Source organism: Carassius carassius, chromosome 5 (genome assembly GCF_963082965.1).
Source record: "Carassius carassius chromosome 5, fCarCar2.1, whole genome shotgun sequence".
Taxonomy (NCBI): domain Eukaryota; kingdom Metazoa; phylum Chordata; class Actinopteri; order Cypriniformes; family Cyprinidae; genus Carassius; species Carassius carassius.
Window position 1 is genome coordinate 29110717 of NC_081759.1, and position 20021 is coordinate 29130737.

The window sequence follows — 20021 nt, forward strand, 5'->3', positions numbered from 1 at the left end:
AAAGTAATCAAATGTAATCAGTTACATTACTTTAATAAAGTAATAGAAATAGTTACACTACTTAATACATTTTAAATAGGGTAATTTGTAATCTGTTACTATATTACATTTCCAAAGTAACCTTCCCAACACTGGCGTGCTGTTTATTGGCTGAAACACTTTCAGTCTCTTGTACTTTATGTGTGCACAAGTGCGAGCACAATCAGTAAGTTGATGGCAGTAAGTCGCTGCACCAGTGTCACTAATAACAAGGGTTTCTGAATCCTACAAATAGCCCCTTAAATATTAGAATAAAATAACTCACTTTTTAATAAAAAAACAATGAATTTTATTTATTTGGATGACAGAATATATGTGCTGCTTGACTGGTCTACTTATCAGACAGAAAATGTTGGAATTAATTGAGAACACAAAACTTTTCAGAGGTTTCTGCAATTTATTTTCCATTCCTCTAAACTGAACAGAAGGTACAGTTTTGAAAATCAAAAATAACACCTTTCACTTTCAAAGCAGTTCAGCTTCACACAGTTGGCAATTACAATGGTAACAAGAGTTTCTGCGTGTCATTATCTAGACACTCACAAACACGCACCCATGTAAACGTTCTCACTCGCACTCTCTCTCTCACACACACACAGAAGGGAATGTAGTAGGAGAGACAGTGGAATGCAGGACAGATTTCACACACTCTCCTTCTGACCTCTCCTCCCCAAAATGAACAGAAATACAAAAATAAACACCCTTAAAAAATTACAACCCATTTACAAACACCAAAAAGGGAAAAGAATAAAAACAACAACCGGAAAAACAACAATATATCTGTCAAAGTTGTTAAAAACAGGTTGCTTGGTTCAGTTTTGCATCCAGTAGGTTACACTGTGTGTGTTTTTGATGGGACCTAATGCTCAGTAAAGTGCATTTGATGCATCAGTAGACAGGAAGAGAGAGAAATGAATTTGGGTGCTAATGTGGCTCTGGGCCTTCCTAACACTGACAGATATGATCGAGCTACATGAACTTTACAACCTCCGCCGTAAACATCACACTTAAAAGACATTTAACATTGAAATAACATTTTGTTTCAGTTTATGCAAATGTAAATACATTCATAAATTACATGTGGGGTTAGGAGAATCAAGCTGAGAAACTAGAGAAGTCTGAAACCGATGATGAGCGCAACTCCTCATGTGAATAAACACGACCGTAGCCAAAAAACTGAACTTAAAATGACGTTTCCATGCATGGGTATTTCCCCCTGAAAGTAGAGGCTGAGAGATGGAGTCTCACACGTACGTACACATTCCGCCGTCGTAAACTGGAATCCTCTCGCTTTATGAATTCCTGATTGACTCCAGTTCCCATGGTTACGCTGCAGTTCTTAGGCCTATGTGTACTGGCCTTTAGAAGACCACACCCATCTGACCAAGAAAAACAGAAGCGGTACAAACCAGAGTAACACAAATGAAGTGGTAGAAAGAAAGAGCGCTCCGTTCGCGACACATGCAGAAGTGTGTCTCGGAGCGACGCAAGTCGTTTATTTTTCATTTTTTTCATGTTTGTCTGTTTTGATTTCCCACCCCTCAATAATTCACTTGGATATCATGCAATAGAGACGTGCAAAAAGATAACACCTAAATCCACAAAACACACTTTCATAAATGGCTGTGTTATGAATGCGTATAACGTGTATGCCTACTCCATGCCGACCTACAGAGACAATATGACTTAAAAGCAGTGCGGAAGCCACAGGTCAAACGAATGCACAGGATGCCTCTACTGAGTGTATTAAAACCATATAGATGCAGAAAACAATTCTTCTCTTAGTCTATGCAGCTCTGGGGTCAAAACAATGCTAACATTGCGTTATGTCTTTTTTTCCCTTCGCTGATTATCTTTTCATTGGAACTAAAAGATATTGATTGATTGGCACTTGTTTAATGCTTCTAAATAAGTTATCGATATCTAATGTTTCATCACACACCTACATGTCGAGAAGCTGTGAAGGTCTAGTTTGGCACAGGTTGACTATTATTACTGCGTCTATGTAATTAATATTGATACACCTCGTTTATACCCCTGTCGAAAAACGAGCACAATCCTAATCAACAGACCAGACTTTTTTTTTTTTTCCTCAACTAAAATATTTCTGTATATTTCACTTATCAAATAGCAGCATTTTTTAATTTTTTTTCAAACTTTACAAAAAAGTACATGTAAACCTATTCATTCAAAATTTGTAGTAAATCCAAAGGCTCATACAACAGACATAACAAAACACAAAACTTGACAACATGCTACAATATTGCTTCCAATAGTTCTTTACATTTTAAGTCGATCTAAAATTATCAATGACGTAGATATGGACACCAGCACTCCAAAGAGAGCAAATCTAATGCACAAACAAATCGCAAAGCTAATCTTAACCAGGCTTGATTGGCACTTTCATCATCCACACGAGTATAACGGATAATCACACACTGAAACCAACAGCGCAAGACTGCATTTAGACCACAAACTAGAGGAACTACACCAAAATACACAAAGAACATGAGACGCGACGGATTACACAGTTTCATTTTTAAAAAAATGAGGGAAAAATGCAGAAATTATCTTCGATAGTTCTCAGAGAGAGGAGAGAGAACACAGCACAAACGACAGTCATGCCATCGTTTGAGTTTGAGGTGGCTTTCACACCCATCTCCTGTAGGTTATTGTTTTTTTTGTTTGTTTGTTTGTTTTTTCTTACCCAGAGTTCTTGGGTTTACAAACCTCTACGTTCTCTCAGAGCACAGATTCCCTGTTCTAGCTAGTTTAAGGTAGAATACTGAATCAATCAGGCAGAGAGCACGAGAATCTGATCGAATGTATTAATGTTAAACTATGTGGCGTATTATTTCAGAGGTATGGTGTTCACGACAGGGCAGAATACCCATCGGCCCCTCTGGAGACACACACCCCCTGCAATAAACACACACACACACACAACACATCCGTGGCGACCGGCAGCCTAGAGGGGAAGAAAGCGAAAGTGGAAAGGAGAGACAACAGAAAGCTGGAAAAGTGAGCAAGACATGAGGGAAGAAAAAGAGGTAGTGCAAAGACAGAGAGAGACGACACAGAGAAAGTGAGAGACAGAATTAATCCTAATGTCATGAGTGTCAACAAGCTGTTTTTCTCCAAATATAAATGACATCTCCTTTTCTGTAATCATATTACCCTCATATTGCTGCACCAAGTGCTTGTGCTTCTGAAATCAGGTACACAGTTTGATTCCAAACAGTATTGAATAATAATTTATACTCTGAGAACCTGATGTCTCACGGCTGGTACTGAAACATAGTAAATAGTTCAGGAGTACATTAAGCGTATGGCATGTTAAATGGTATGTTGAATGGTATTTAAACAGCAATCATGAGAGATGTGGAAATGGTAATATTCCTCACAATTATGTAATGGATATAAATAGGTTACTCTCTCGCCCTTTCTCTTTCCATCTCTCTCTCTCTTCCCTCCTTTTTCTACGTTTCCGCTTCCCCTCTAGCAAGTAGATTAGAGGGTTGGTAGTTGGAGGGAGATGATGAATGTCTTTTAGAGTGTGTATGTAGGTCAGCAGTTGATTGGGCTGTGCAGTGTTGTTATATATAGAAGTCGAGGGTTCAGATGGAGATCTGCTAAATAATGACAGTCCTGGGCGCCGGTGGGGAATCGGACCCTCTGTGACCTCTGGTCTTGCGAAAGAGCAAGGTAAACTACAGGTAGATGTTCCTACACCAGAGCCTCACGGCCTGTGAACTTGTGCTCGCTCGGTTTCATTGCTTTATTCCGTTATGCCGGGTCTCAGAATACACACTCTCGATGGTTTGAAATATGTAAGGTACATTCCATAGTTACGATGGCGTCAGGCCGCTGGATTCACAGTGTGGTTCAGAGACGATCACTCGCCCTGTATGGGAGCTCCTGCTTACTCTCCATGCAAGAGCCAATTGCTGGCAAGACCGAAAATGCTGTTAGCAGCAAACGTTTTGATGCAGTGTACAACTGTGGAATTAACTAATGAGTAACTATCACCAGCAGTCTGTGAAACTGATGACCTGTTGATCAGTGGAAAATGTTGAGGGCTCGTGAAACTCTCCGGCAATGCTTTAGAACGTTGGGCAAACAGAGCTGTGCATCTGACGCTACGGCCTGGAGTTTGGTTTCTCAAAGGAAGCAGAATTATGATCGGTTAGCCTGCCTCACAGCGACGCCGCTTTACTGAAGAAGGCTGAAGGTCGACAGTCATTACAGTAGAATCCTCTGGCCATCAAATGACTTCAGACAGGTTACAAAAGCTGTGTCGTTTTAGTCTCTCGTTCACTACCTCAACCGCACCTCTGCCAGTCTGACGCAAACAGGGATTAACTGTGATGTGAACGAGGTGGCATCTGTAATGCACCAAAGACTTTGCTGCACTGCATACAAACTAGAAATCTTTCTCCTTCTTCACAAACATGAGGTATGACAACCTGAGCTCCTTTCAAACAAAACAGGCACAGACATTGCCTGGCTCCTCCATTCAGAGGAAGAGGAGGAGTTAGAGGTACATCTGTCTAAACAGGTCCAATTATTTTTCAAGTTCAGGATTCTAAGGACTTTAATTCCTTGGTAGAGTGTCCAAAGATTTTCTGGAGTAAGAGTTAAAAGTCATTGAGACAAAACATACAGCTTTTAATATCTTACTGTTGTGTCTTAGCTCTGGCGGGATCTTTTGAATATCCACTTGCTTTTGTGAGTAAATCGCAAAATGCCCCCAATAATTCATGACGGCTCAGAGAAACTCTCCCATTAATACTAAAATCAGTAGATATGACAACAAAATCTCTTCAAATGTGTTTTCTTATAGCACCAAAGTGGGATCCTGTGACTAAACTGCACTTGTATGTATGTGTATTACATTCCAGTTCTCTAATGCTGAGTATCTGAACTTTGATGTATGATGTCGGTCTCTGTCTGTCTGTGTCTGAAGGTTAGTTATCTTCTCTCAACAGCATCTCAATTTGATATTATATTTACATTTTTTTTTTTTTAAATATCAGGAAGTACTTTTACATTCAGGTTAACCTGGAATCGCAGGTTTGAGTAAATCTAAAAAGAGACTGATTGTGAATTGACCATAATGGAGAATCAAAGATATATTAGTAATGTAATGCAGACTGAAATCTTTCAGCAGGTGTTCGAGTTTAGGTCTAAGGGGAGAAACCAAGAGTTCCTATGGAAATGGCTCATAGGTATCTTTCTTTTCATTTCAGACCTACACTATGGTTGCAGAAACTGAATTTACTGATATCAAAAGGGGGACTGCATTCGAACTACAAACTCCTTGCTCAGGGTGTGGATTAGGTGTGAACTAAACTGTGAGGGTTCTGCAATGGAAGCCAAAAATTTAACATAGAATCCAAAAGACCCTGGCTATGAGAGAGGAAGTGAGGTTTGATCTCCTCATCCTCTGAGTGCCCCAGGGCACGATACTCGGACCTGGACAATGTAACACAACTTTAAAAACACAGCAGAACTTCAGTCGCAAAATATCAAATTTCTCCCCAAACAGATTATCTATCCACAGTTCCATTAGATTTTTTTTCATTTGTTTTGTAATCGTCCTTATTTTTTGTTTAAATATTTGGACATGTTTCTCACTCCAACCCATCCATTTCTCCCTCGATTTCATTCATTCAGTCACCTCTTCATTCTCTCTGGTTTCCTTCGCTTTCGTCATTCCCCTCCCCACTCCTGTCCATCCCTAGCCCACCTTCTGAGGGTTGGTGGCACGGACGCCTTGCTCGTATGTGATTCGCTGGCTGATGAGATACTGGGCAGCCTGCGTTGCTGCCGGTGACCCTGTGATGGTCACCTTGCGATTGCGTGTGCCTGGAATGAACTCTCCCTTTTTGGAGATCTGAATTCGTGCACCTGTCAGCTCCTGATACTCCACGAGAGTTTTGCCGCCTTTTCCTAAGATGGCACCGACCAAGTTCTCTGGAACAGCGATCTCCACCACTTCCTTCCCACCTTCTGCTAGCTTATCTGTGCCCAGCAGAGATGATGCCACCAGTGGGGATGAGGGATTCAGGTAACCGTTAGATGCCCCTGTGGCGGCCGCTAGGGAGCCCAGTGAAAAGCCCCCTAAGCTAGGTGCGACAGGGTGACCGCCCCCTCCAGAGGCCTCGCTGGCGTATGTAGCAAGCAGATTGGCAGCAGCTGCAGCCGCTGGATTGGCGCTAGCTGCAACAGCAGCGAGCACCCCAGATGCAGCGGCCGGGTTGAGGCCAAGCCCCATTGTATTGGTATTGTAGCCATAACTGGCTAGAGTGTTCAGAGCAGATGTAATGGCAAGCAGATCATTACCGGAAAGACTTGACATGGCGGCAGGGAAGCCACCCATGCCCGCGAGACCCACCTGGCCAAGGAGTGTGGAGGCTGTAGCTGCCGCTGCGGCGTTGGGTAACACCTCTGTAGAGTTGGCGAAGGGGGATCCGGTCGGGTTGGAGTTGGCCACAGGACCTGTGATATTGGAGTAACTGATATTGAGACAGCTGCTGCTCTGTGGGTCCTCCTGAATCTTCTGAACAATGATCTCCACGGCCTTGCGGTTTTGCTCTGGCTCCCCGCTCACTGTCACAACTCGCTCCTGCAGATTGATGCCCTCAGGCTTCTGAGAAAGCTGTACCCATGCTCCTGATTGTTCCATCACAGCCTTAACTGTTGCCCCACCCTTACCGATGATGAGTCCTGCTGTGCTGTTGGGCACGATCAGTTTAGCCTGTGGAGGAGGGGGAGTTTCACTTTGATTGAGGAACAGAATAACATGCATGAGACTGCATACATCCCCAAAAATAGATACTGCAATAAGCTCAAGTACGTCTATGCTGGTTATGTAGATGTTTGTTTTCTGTCCACAATTCTACATTAAAAAAATTGTTGTTATATATTTTATATTTTACAATATAAAACCCTGTATGTTTGTATATGTTTAAGAGTGTATAACAGTGTGTGTGTGCGTGTGTGTCGGTGTAAGGTCTGGCTCTTAAGTCATTGCTTATATCAGCCATTTGTTGATCCCCAGTCTTACATTGCAGCTGCTCGCTCTCTCTCACTCCCTCTCTGTTTCTCATTCTGCAAGGATCATGCAGGTAAAAATAACCCACTGCTCTAACACTTTGCTGCCCCTCTCAGCCACTCTTTCCCTGGGGAACAACCACCAGCCTGCCCTGCCCTCTGCCTCCTCTGGGCTGGTATATTTGCCTGTCTTCAGTGTTGCTTATCACTGTCAGATAGATGGCAGTAAGTACATTTACATGCACTTTAGAAATTGATTTCAGTAAGACTAAAGCAATAATTCACCCTTCTAAAATGTCATGTAAATGCTCATGTACAGATGAAAACTGTAGCTTGACTATGCACTCAATTATATTCATGTAAATGCACTCACTGTCTGTGCTCTCATTCCGTGAGCTAACTAATCAAAATGTTACAATACTATGAACTAAGCTGTAGTTTAGGGGAACAACTAATTTGCATGTTTAAATTTTTAAACTGCAAAGTCTAATATGATTAACTCTACATCATACATTTAATAACTAAAAACTGGTACAACTGTTTGGATTTGGTGTGGTAGATCAACCTCACAAACTAACCTGTTTAACACGGTCAGGGTTAACAGTAGTCTGTGGCTGGAGAATGCTGACTGGTTCGGTCTTCTGACTGCTTTGAGGCATCTCACGAACTTTTTCAGCGATGAAGTTATGAACTCCATTCAGAGCTTCCACCGTACCTTGAATCAAACAAACACGCTCTGTCGTACCTGACCAAACACACAGAAAAGAAAAAACAGAATGTTAGCATATAGAGTTTGCACGCAAAATTAAAAAATGCTAAATATCTAAACACATTAAATGAAATGATGTATGTATCAGCATATACTGTATGCATATTACACTACCTACAAACAAAGTTTAGAGTCTGTATGCTTTTCCAATGTTTTTTCAAACTTTTCCAAAGTTTGTAAAATATTATTACAATTTAAAACAACTGATTTCTATTTGAATATACTTTAAATCGTTACATTTTAAATTGTTAAAACTGTTACATTTGATATTTTCAGGAGCCATTACTCCAGTCTTCAACTTCACACAATCCTTCAGAAATCATTCTTATATGTTAATTTGGTGAGCATTTCTTCTTATTATCAATTACATTTCTAAATATGGTTTTCTATCCAAAGCAACTTGCAACTTAAAGCTGTATTCAAGGTGTACATTTGATAATTTCATGAATTTCCTGGAAGATGAACCCATGACCTTGGAGCTGTAAGCACCATGCTCTATTAATTGAGCAATATATTTAAGGTCATGGAAACACACATTACATTTTCAAAGAAGCTATTTTTCCTTTCTGTATAAATCCATCTATCAGAAAGAATGAAAAGGACTGTTGTAACACGGGGAAAAAAATCATGAATTCATGGCTGCATGATGTAATTCATTCTGAATGCACAGAATTATGAACCTGTCCTCTCTATCCACATCCCTCCCACGGGACATGCCAAATAAATGTCCAGAACACACACACACACACACACACACACACACACACACACTATGTACTGTACTAATCTTTGCCATATCACTATCCTGAAGTGCTTGACCTGTCTGGAATACTGCTGTAACTGCGAGAACCCAAAGAACCTCTGCTTGGCTGGACCTGTTTTACCACGACTAGCAAAGTCTAAAATGATTTATTGTTACAAAGTCTTCTGCGTATTGTGTCAATGTGAATTCAAGTAAGGATTTGTTTAGTCTTGTGGTGGAAAATATCATTTGATGTCCTAAATATATTGTCATGATCATCTTCCATTTCATATGAATGGAGAGAGCTGTGGGAAGCGAAGGCATGTAGGTTGTTGGTAGTTTGTGTTTGTTTCCGGGCAACAGTGCAGAGATATAGCTGCACGTGTGTGTTTGCTCCAGGACACATGCATACTTGACCAAGTGTTTGTTCCTCGGCTGTGATTTCTTTTTGTTGTTACCACTAGATTGAATATCACACTTATTCGTATCTGAAACACAGCACACACACTGAAGCAACAAATTCTCCCACAGTTTCAACATTTGCTTTTCAAGATGTCAAAGGATTATGGATAAAATATGCTCTAATAAAGTACGCAGAAGAGAGTGTGTGTGTGTGCTATGTTAATTTCATTCCTTCTCTTTTTAGTAGATGTGTTTTGTGGTAAACATCTGCAGTTAAATGAGTTTTAGGAAAAGACTGATTATAATTTACATGTGTGACAGGCTACAGTGTGTGTGGTGAAACCGCTGGAGTAAAACTGCTCAGCTGTAGGTGAATTCTTTTTATAGCTCTCTTGCGAGCCAGAGAGAATTTAAATGTTTCCCTTTCAATGTCTCATAAGATAAATAAGGTCTGGAAGAGAAGCTATTTTATCAGAGACCAGAATGATTGAAGATGTGCTGGTGTTTGTGCCAGAGCAGCACTGCTTGTAATAAGGGTTTGGGAAAAATTTAGAATCAAAGAATTAACTTCCTTTCCATTTATGAGTTGGAATTTTAATGTAATTAAACTGTTCAGAGCACACAGGAAGTTGAATTTGAATTGAAATTACAGGAACTGATTAATTATTATTTTTATTTAAGAAGTTCCTTGAAGGTAAAAGAAATCATCTTTCAAACTTCATAGCTAAAATATGTATAATAATAGAAAAAAAAAGAAAAAAAAAGAAAGAAAAATAATTAAGGTCAAAAGAAAAAAGCTTTGTCAAGGCAACATGCAAAGTTAGCTTCTTTATCAGATTTATAACAGTTATATAAGTTGTATGGATTTTCTTGTAGAACCGTTTAATTAAAAATCTATTGAAATTAAAATGGCAATTTTGCATCATGTTAGCTGAATTACACCTCAATTCAAATTTAGGATTCATTTCAAATTTAGGAACTCAAATGGAGCTTGAAGGTATTCTCAATTCTGAATAGAGCACAACCCTGGTTGTACTATATATTACTTTGTGTGCTACTATGACGTTGTGCTCTAATGATAAACGCACTGAAAATTAATTTTCAGTTTCATTGAAATCTGTAAAATATAAAAAAAATGATGGAATGATGAAAGGTGAATTTGCAGGACAATAAAACTGGACAAGCAAAGGAGAAGACAAGCGAGAATGTGTGTTTGTATGTGTTAGTAGGATAAGTAAGGGTGAACGACAGAACAGGTGGTCTAGGATAGTTTTAGTTGTAACGGGTGTGTTTAATGAATGAAAACAACTATTCACAGACAAATTATGCTCATAATATTCAGCTTTACGCTTCACAGCTGTGACACACACACTTTCTCTCTCTCTTTCTCACATATTTTCTCTCCCTATGGGCACATTTTCCACTGTCATTCTCTGCCGATTTTATTTTTCACGCTACAACATAAAGCAGCTTCTTAATGGCACATGGTGGAAAAGATACTATAGTCAATGACACAAACAGGCCAACACCTGTAAAAGGACTCGTTCACATTAATCTACCACGGTGTAGCTCTCTGTCAGACTTTCTGCATAATATTCAGAAAACGTATTATAGCTTTTCAGCTTGCAAAAATCTACGGGTGTTAAAAAAAGTTTATCAGTGGAATTGAAGATTGCATAAAAAATGCAAATGTAAAACTCATCCCTCATTCCTAAAAATAAAGACTCCAGTTATGACCAAAAATAATGTTACAGACTGATGCCACAAAAGAACCTCAAACATTTTTTTAATCTCTAAAAATCCAGTGTAATATTGTTACTGACACTTTGAATGATCTTTTTTTTCAAGAGTGTTTAGTGTGAAAGAGATTTATGCATGGCACCATTAGCTCTGCCATCTGTTGCACAGTAAATAAAATGATTTAACTGTGAGGATTTATAACACAGATCTGATAACATATATTATAAATAGATGAGGTAAAGTGAACTGTTTCAATTACAAACAAAACAAAAAACTATTTGTGCTAAGCTCTGAAATAAGTACTGTTCATCATTATTTAAGCCAGATAGACTATTTGATTCATACCTGGGTAGAAGTCTTTAGATTTGGACAATTTGATGGTGGCTCCAGTCTCTTTCTGAAGCTGGACGATGGTTTGCCCCCCTTTACCGATGATTGAACCAGCGGCATAGCTGGGAATCAACACCTTCAGGAAATATTCACCCTCCTCTGCATTTGCACACAAAAAACAAACAAACACAAAGTTAGAGATAAAAGCATCTCAGTTCAAATATTTTTTAAGAAATCAGACATATGTCATATTCTGTCTATTTCCATTGGAAGAATCTAAATTAACAGTGTCACAGAAAGGTCTGAGGTGTACATTCACTATATATAACAGTTAATAATTATAAATTTATTTTACAGTGCTGTTCCACTTGTACATACTATGTACTTATTATAGGATTACAATAACTGGGTAATAACTACGTAATAACCCTGAACCTACAACTAATCCTAATCTCAAACCATGTAGTTACCTTATTTTACCCATTCATCTCACATGTACATTGTACATACAAAATAAGGTACAACCATAATACTGTTTAAATATAATTGAATATTCCTTTATGTTTTTGTGCAATCTGCAGTCATGTTTAATTCAGAGGATTTTTGGGATGTGTAACACATTTCTGTAAAACTGTAGTAAGATTACGTAACAGTTTGAAAACCTAAAGCCAACCAGAGGCCAGCTGAGTGCACCATCATTACCTCACTACGGCTCCTCCTTTTGAAACAATCAACAAACTAAACATGAAAAGTACTGTCTGGTTCTTTTGTTCACTTCCTTGCCTTTTTCATTTCACTATATTTCTTTCTTCATTTTTTCCCACTCTCTTTCTCTCCCTGATGAGTTCCACTGATTCTGCCTCTGTCCCACTTTTTACGCATGCAGTTAAAGTGACCTGCTTTGGGTTGGTAGAGGTCTAAATTTAACCAAACTATCTCTGTGTTTTGTGTCCTTCACTATCTTTCTCTCTCACACACACAAATGGTCGGCCACCTGACAATCCGCTCAGATGCTCCGCATGGAGGTTCAGTGTCACAGTCTCAAGTTGAGGTTTAAGTGAGAGTGTGTCGCGGGTGGTGTGTAGGCAGTCTCTAGCGCTGCACTATACTGAGGACGTGGGCTTGTGGGTAATTGCCTGGAAGGCTGTTCAGGCAGGAGCATATGGATGCTAAATCCTCAGATTTGTCCTGAAGAACCCAGCCAACAGCACGCAAGTCACTCAGAGGTTCCCAGGGGGGACGAGGCTTCCCTCTCCAACCACAATATTACGCATCCTAAGCACAACATATGGCCCAGAGTCCACTGATAAAGCAAGTGAAGAATCAGAAGGTGATTACAACCCCTCAAAAACATTTTTTTTTACATGAGAGTCGTCAAACTCCCTCACCACTAAACATGCAAATATATTCCATCGTGACATCCTATCAATAACTGTTTTAATTTGATTTGCAGCTAAGACGGCATTTCTTATTTTCAGTACATTAGTGCTTTATGTGACAAAATGGAAGTAGGTACAAAAGTACATTGTGCTTGTGTACTATAAAAGTGTTTTTCAGAGACTGTAGTAAATCCAAGAGATAAGATGGGTTTCACAGACTCAAATGCCCCCAATCTCCAGCAGCTGACCCTTTACCACTGCAGAGAGGAGGAGAGAGAGTAAGAGATACAAGGAGAGAGAGAGAGACTGCAGGATAAGCGCAAACACACTAATAATAAATAGAAAGCATGTAAAGGATGAGAAAAATATAGAAGTAGAAGCAGGGATGAGAACGATTTGTTAGAAAGGAAGAAAGAAATATTCGATCTAAAGAAAAAGACAGTTCCAGAGAGTGGTAGAGGAAAACAGCAACTAGGAGGGGGAGAGGACAGATGAGGAGAGGGGAGGGGAAGCAGGAGAAGGTGAAAATATTATGGTCTCTAAGCAACTCTGATTGACTCTCCTGTGGGAATGTTTGATACATTCTAAATAACACCAAAGACCACTACATGCCGTATGTGCCACTGTTTTCACCAGTACACTAATGCTGGCGTGAATCTTTGTAGTGAGTGACGTGTGCAGTTCCTCCAGAAATGCAGCACACACTCTCACAATCGGAAGGCCAGTACGGTCAATACGTGATCAATTGTCCTATCCAGACAAAACCATTAATACCAAAAAAATCGCGGAAATCTAGAAAAACATAATTGTTAGCCCAGGCATATACAATCAAGCCAAGAGTGGGAGGGCCAGTTACTAGATGGCACCAGTATCAAAGAGAACATTAGCTTCAGTTGTAATACATTATCTAGTCTAACAGTAACACAGAAAATAGGGGAGAAAGAGGAGAGAAAAAAAGAAGGAAAGAAAGAAGCAAGCTCACACGCAGTATAACTCGCTTAAGCGCAGCTGATCGTGCAATGCACAGTTAGAAAGATGCTCGAGCAGAATTTAAATTGAAAAGACAATTCGAGAAAAACACAGAGCGACCCAATCACTCTCGTTTCCATACGTTCCTATAGAAATGCATGAAACTGTGGAAAAAGGAGAATAAAAACTGTATTCCCATCTCTGTTATACAGATCTAAAGCTGTTATCTGCAGCACTGCTATTCTTTTGTTCATCCCTATCTTTTCTCTCTCCCTGACTGACTGGCTTTGCTCTGTGCTCAGTCACTCTAGAAAAAATAATTTGTTAAATGAATATGTGCAAATGTCAGAAGGTGAGAGATTTATTATTCTCTGCACTGGTACTGACCTCAGGGTTTCTCGATAAAACGCGCATCCTACGACAAATACTTCATCTTGTGACTACGTCATACACAAACACTCACACAAGGACACTAGCTCCCTTTGTAGGGCCCTGGAGAGAGGCTAGTGGATACAACTGATATCTGGACGGAGCCTTGCAGAGCAGTTCAATCTGTACCTGTCCTCTGCAGCGCTCCAGGTGCGCAGTGGGATATGCATTACATCATTGCCTCACCCGACTCAACGCTCCATGCCACACACACACACACACATGACTGACAGGTAATGATAGGATTCTAGTCCACGATGCTCTCTGTAGCCGAGCAAACACACAGCTGGGCAGATCCCGATCTTATCAATGACCGGTCTGTTAAAGGGGAGGGTGCGAGTGTGAATGGAATGAATGCAGACACTGTTAGAGGGACTGTTTAATGAGGACAGTTTGCAGCGAACTGAGGAAGAGGACAGGACGCAGTGGACACACGCTCAAGAATCCATGATGGAGGTTTTTGAAGAGTGCAGCCAGAGGGGAGATAAGGAAAGAGTGAGCGAGATTATAAGAACGGAAAAGAAAGAGAAAGGGCAATTAGGGCTCTTGCAATTAGTGAAGTACGGCACACCAGCGCACCACAGCGTCACAGAAAAGCGAACCTCCAACAGCCGTTTTTTACAGAGTGGCGACGAGGGGACCGTTTGACCTTGGTAGATCAGGGGAAATGAAAACTTCACTCTTTCCATCGCGGCCGCCTCACAATTATTTCCAAGACGACTCGGAGATGACATTCCTGAAGGCGCAAAGATCCAACGAGAAGGTCGGCTGCCGCTTACCTGTTGTTAAAAGGGGAACCTAGGGCACATTCTCATGCAGCAGTGATTTGAGAATGGCGGGCACTTTGGGAGCGCTCCTCACCCATGCGCTCCTGCTTGCGGCGATGATGTAAGGAAAGCTGGTGTAACAGGTTTTCAGCAGTGAGTGTCTGAGTAAATAATACAATCTGTTGCTGATGTTTGCCAGTAAGCCATACTTACACAGCCGCTAACGCAGTCAGACAGTTATGGGCTCAAACCTATGATTACAGACAGCACATAGAGTGTGAACAGAGTGTCATGCAAACACACAGAGGGAGTGGGTCAAGTGGGATTGTATTGTTAAAACCCCCCACCCCCATGCCACACACACACACACACACACACACACACTCTGAATGTGAAAAGGAGGGCCTGTCCTAGGCACACTGCAAGGACAAGCAAGCTTCTCCTCACAGAATGAATGAAGAGACGCCAACGGTGGACGGGAAAAGAAAGAGCAAAAGAAGGAAAGACGCAAAGCAAAATGGTCAACTCGTCCGCACGCGCATTCAACAAGTCAACAAAAGGGGACAGAATCTCTTACCCATTCTGCTGTAACGTACTGGAGGTGGGGTTCAAATAGCCATGGACGCCAAAAGGCTGGACCGGTGAGCGATGCCCGACTTCAGGCTGATCATAGGAGATCTGCCGCCGTCAAGGAATGTGGCCAGTCAACCTTTTTCCCCAGGTTCGTATCCGAGAGGGGGACAACGTCAGCGCATCCTCCCCTCCATACCCGCAGTCAGCCCCCGTCTCTCTCTCTCTCTTGCTCTCTCTCCCTCAATTTCCCTCTCTCTCTTTCTCTGATTGTGTGTGAGGGCAATGCAATTGCCGTGTGTGAGTGTGTTTGTGTATGTGTGTGAGTGAGTGTTTGAAGCAGAGAGGCTTGGTATTGTTCAGGCAGAGGCAGACTGACGGGGGGAATCTTCCTACTGCATCACCCTCTGCTTTCCTTCTCATCCATATTCAGCAAGAGCTCCAGCCCTGTGCTGCATTCTACAGAGAGGCACCTAGCGTGTCCAATCACCCCGCACCCCTCCCCAGCGTCATATATACACACACACACACACACACTCACACATACACACCAAGGCTTTCTTTCTCGTCGCCCCCCCCTCGCCACTTTGACGCAGCACTATAAAAGACGTAGCGCCTCGCTCATGTTTGGGTGAAATATGAAAAGGTAGGATGGAGGGAGGCTGCGGAGGGAGAAAAAAGAAAACGAAAGAGAATAAGTGAAAGAAAGTGTGAGGGAGTGACCTTGTGTGAACGGATAGGAAGTATAGCGCAAAAGCGGGGAGGCGGTGGGCTCCTTGGACGGCCATGTTGAAAACACAACAACAGAGAGAGATTTTTGAAAATGGCAGAAAGGATCTGCCGCAGAGCGCCAAGGGGCCGGCCAACTAAATTACTACCTATAAATCCAAAGTCGCTATACCCAACCAGCGTGTGCAGGCGTATGTGGCGGGGGAGGGCTATGAGCTTCGTCCCAGGGTCATACTTCATTTGCATGGTATGCTTTTTGCAGCGGAGCTTGATAAATTCTCTACATATCCAATACTAGGTATATTAACGTGCTCTGCTGGGTGTCTCAGATGCAGTATACAGAAGTATGGATGCTTCTGTTCAGGCAAACCGATCACGTTCAACACATCCACTGGACATTCTAGAATACATGAGCCTCTCTTTCTCTCTATCTAGCCCCTCCTTTCTCCACCACCTGCCCAATTCACAGTCAACTCACGTCACCACACACTGCAAGGGCACCTGTGTCCTTCTCTTGCTCGCTTTCGCTCTCTCTCGCTCGCACCTTTTGATCTAATACAGAACCACACAAAAACACCAACATAAATAGCTCTGCCAAAACCTCCATTAGCAACATTAACATGCCATTTCAATTGCGACTGGTAAGAGGCCACACACAGAGACACATGCTAAGTAACTAACTGTGTGCGCACTGGTGAAATTAGCATCACCAATCAATGACTGTTTACAAAAGGGAGGGTATAAAAAGGATCTCCATCACTGACCGTCCTTTTTGTCGTTCGCTTCAGGCCAAAGGTCATGCAAGGGGGAAGGGTTCATTCATTGATAGGATTATGTCTTAATTAACAAAGCTAGATACGTGAACAGAATTAATGATTGTCTGAACTGCTAATGAACAAACAAAAATAAATAACTTACTGACTAAATAAAAGACTAATCTCTAAACTATGCTCAATTACATGCTTTGAAAAAAGCTGTCATACAATCTAGTAAAAATGTTGATCACTATAACAACCTCTTCCCTTCCCTCCATTTAAATTGTAGCAATCTTTTCTGTAATTTCTACTGTGGTTTCAAAATCAAATAGGAGTTTTTATAGCTTAATTTTTTGCATCATTAGTGGTTAAATTCAAAGTAGTTTAATAATGCAATTAATGTATCACTGCAGGTTGTAAGCTCTTCACTGATTTTATTTTATTTATTTTGATGTAAGTCAGCAATTCAACAAAAATGTTTACAGTGCATAACAGGACTTCAGCTAGCTAGTATAGGTTTATTAATGGTTACTAATAATGAACTAAAAAGCTAAGACACTATACAGTCCTTACAGGATTTGTATGATTTTTTAAAATTATTATTATAGGCCTATAACTTGTCACACTATTTAGCTCAATACTACTGCTTCTACTTTTACTACTGTACTACTGTTATGAAAAATGTTAATTGTACCAATTAATTAAATACAAAGCATACTGCAGTGTCCGAATCAGAATATCAATGCATTTATTTACAATTATTTGCAATTATCTACAAAAACAGCGAGTACTAATTAGTTAACCTGCTAAATAATAAAACTGGTTTAGTTCAATTGTCTGTAAAAAAAATGTTTAGAAGTCGAGGCCTCAACGAATTAAATGCAAAAGATTGTTTTGACGAAATTACAACCCTAAAAACCAATCCTATATAGGCTAACATATTCGGTTCACCTCTTATTAGTTCTTAACAATGAAAAACATAAGCTGTGCATAATCTATCGAACGCGCAGGGCAGTGTGCAGGGTGATAAAACAGTCGCTGGACAGCTGCAGCGGAGCTCCACAGCGGGCACTACCGCCCCGTGAGCACACTCACAGAAATGTTTACCCACGGCGTTACTATCCGCTTCGCTCCAATTCAAAAGATCAAAATACGCACACGGTAAAACGGGCGCTCCAGAACATTGCTTTATAACCTGACCATCTAAGCAATTATTTAAAGTCGATGACTCAGACCACAGTCCGAAGATATAGGCTATGGTTCAGAATCTGAAACGGACACAAAATCCTGCCTAAAAACTGATCATACTTTATATACTACGTGCATTTAAAAGAAAATTAATAGCGGTTTTGTTTTAAGCAGAAAGTGAGTTACATTATCAGAAACACCCTTAAGGAAACTTTTTTCTAAATCAAGACAGACCCTAGTGCTCTTTTGGATATGTATTAAAAGCTCCACACGACGCTATAGAGGGGAATTCAGTATTTTGTTTGCACTGGAGTCTTGTTACTGCATATGAATAGGGATTAAACTACAGCAGCATGTGTGCTTTCTTCCTTTCATTCATTTTCTGCTCAATTTAGCTCGAGTCCCAGAGGGACGGCCACCACCACACTGCACATCACCCCACCGGGTCATACAGGGTCAGGCTGGACACATGCGACCCGTTTTAATTGTAGTATTAATTAACTGTAACGCTGCTGTAGCAATTAATTTTACAGGTGCTTAAAACTGCCACTTTATGAACTAAACTAAATAAATAATTCGATGGACAAATCTCTCAGACCCAACCTTCTGAACCCCTGCAGAGTTAGAGAGCAGATATTTTAGATATGCACGCGTAGGCACGCGACTCTTGCACACAGGAGTCTAGTTTGACTCGACTTATTTTGAGCAGCAGGCCCGAGCGCTGCCAGATTTTACCTCCGGTGTTGGAGCGCTTGGTGCTGCTCGCCTCAGTCGGTGTTTCAAGGGGTCGCTTTCGGGAATCGGAGAGATCCGGGTCCATGTGTGGCGACTGTGAGAGGTGCTGAGGAGAAGAGAAGATCCCGTTCTGCTGAACTGCCCCGCCAACAATCATTTTGTCACCGGCTGGAGTTTACACCACATTAGCGCACCGAAAACCATTGGAAAGCACATAAAACTGGCCAGCGTCTCCTGTCCGAGCTGTCCGTGTGTTTCTTATCGCTTTAAATGTCATAAAAATGCCATGCTGCGAGGTCGCAGAGCGTGTCCGTTTCAGCCTCACGGTCCACTATTTCCCGTTTGGAGAAGGAGCGCATTAAAGCTCTAAATATAAAAATCCATTTAGTGAAGTCTATTCATTAGCGCGCATCAGACACTTGAGACGTCTGTGTTTATTGAGCCCACACGCACACGCGCAGCGCCCTCTCCAAAAAGATCCTCGCAACCATTGCCCGACAAACTACGCAAAGATAAACAAACCAAGATTCACACTCAAAACAAAAAGACAGTTCAAAAGAACATTGTTTCGATGGCTCTTTTTCGGTGACCGCGAATCGGCGCCGGGGTTTGGGTATATTGTATTGCTGTAGACGGTGTCAGTCCGTTTGTTTTGGAGTGTAAAGGAGAAGATTTTGTTTGAGATGCGCGAGTCTTGGTCAGCGCGCGGCAACGGCGGCTCGGGTGACAAAGCTCTCGCGCAGCATCCCTAGACCAATTGTGAGACAGAGCGCCAGAGCTCCCCTGACGTCACGGGTCTCATCCTCCAAAAGAGCTTTTCAACTGCAGCAAGTTTTATACTCACTTGTTAAACTTGCTCTTTAACGAAACTCTCCAATTCTACACATAGCACTATGTTATAGAGGTTATTAAATATGGAACAACTTTCAGGTGCTACGAAGTGAATTAAAAAAAAATTAAATAAAATAACGTCGATTTCCTGAGGCAACACTGCAGATTATTTACGATTACAACAAGACAAAAAACGTATGAAACCTTTCACTTATTGTTCAGAATATATTTTGCATAGTTTACAGTAAGTCCCTGTAATATTTTAAATAACTGATAGTCATCACTCTTCACATGATTCGTTTCTTTTATTAATGTAAAATTAATGCAATTTTAACACTACAAAAGTAGTATTTTTAATATAATAAAGTGCCCCAGAAAATAACATGTATACAAATACCACATGGAGTCTTACAATTTAAAGAAATAAACCTGTATTTCACCATCCATCACAATCTGACAAGACTCATTTAAATACAATTACAATGAGCACACAAAAAGTGGAACTGCTCATCTCTTTAACCAAAAAACAGTCCCAAACGCAATTTGTGGGGATAATTGCATAATTCATATAATCTGCATTACATGCATCTT

At 41.0% G+C, this 20021-nt stretch overlaps 1 protein-coding gene across 2 annotated transcripts; it reads right to left on the reverse strand.

Moving 5' to 3' along the window:
• Window positions 1-416: 416 nt before the first annotated feature.
• Window positions 417-19317, reverse strand: nova1 (NOVA alternative splicing regulator 1). Of its 2 annotated transcripts, none has more exons than XM_059550504.1 (4): window positions 18600-19317; window positions 11094-11237; window positions 7674-7840; window positions 417-6799 (listed from the first exon to the last, which is right to left on the reverse strand). In XM_059550504.1, the coding sequence occupies exons 1-4, from the start codon at window positions 18754-18756 to the stop codon at window positions 5780-5782; spliced, it is 1488 nt and encodes a 495-aa protein (XP_059406487.1). In that variant the 5' UTR covers window positions 18757-19317; the 3' UTR covers window positions 417-5779. The 2 variants fall into 2 exon arrangements, with proteins under 2 accessions (XP_059406487.1, XP_059406489.1); XM_059550506.1 differs by lacking the exon at window positions 18600-19317 and adding an exon at window positions 15200-15665.
• Window positions 19318-20021: the final 704 nt, after the last annotated feature.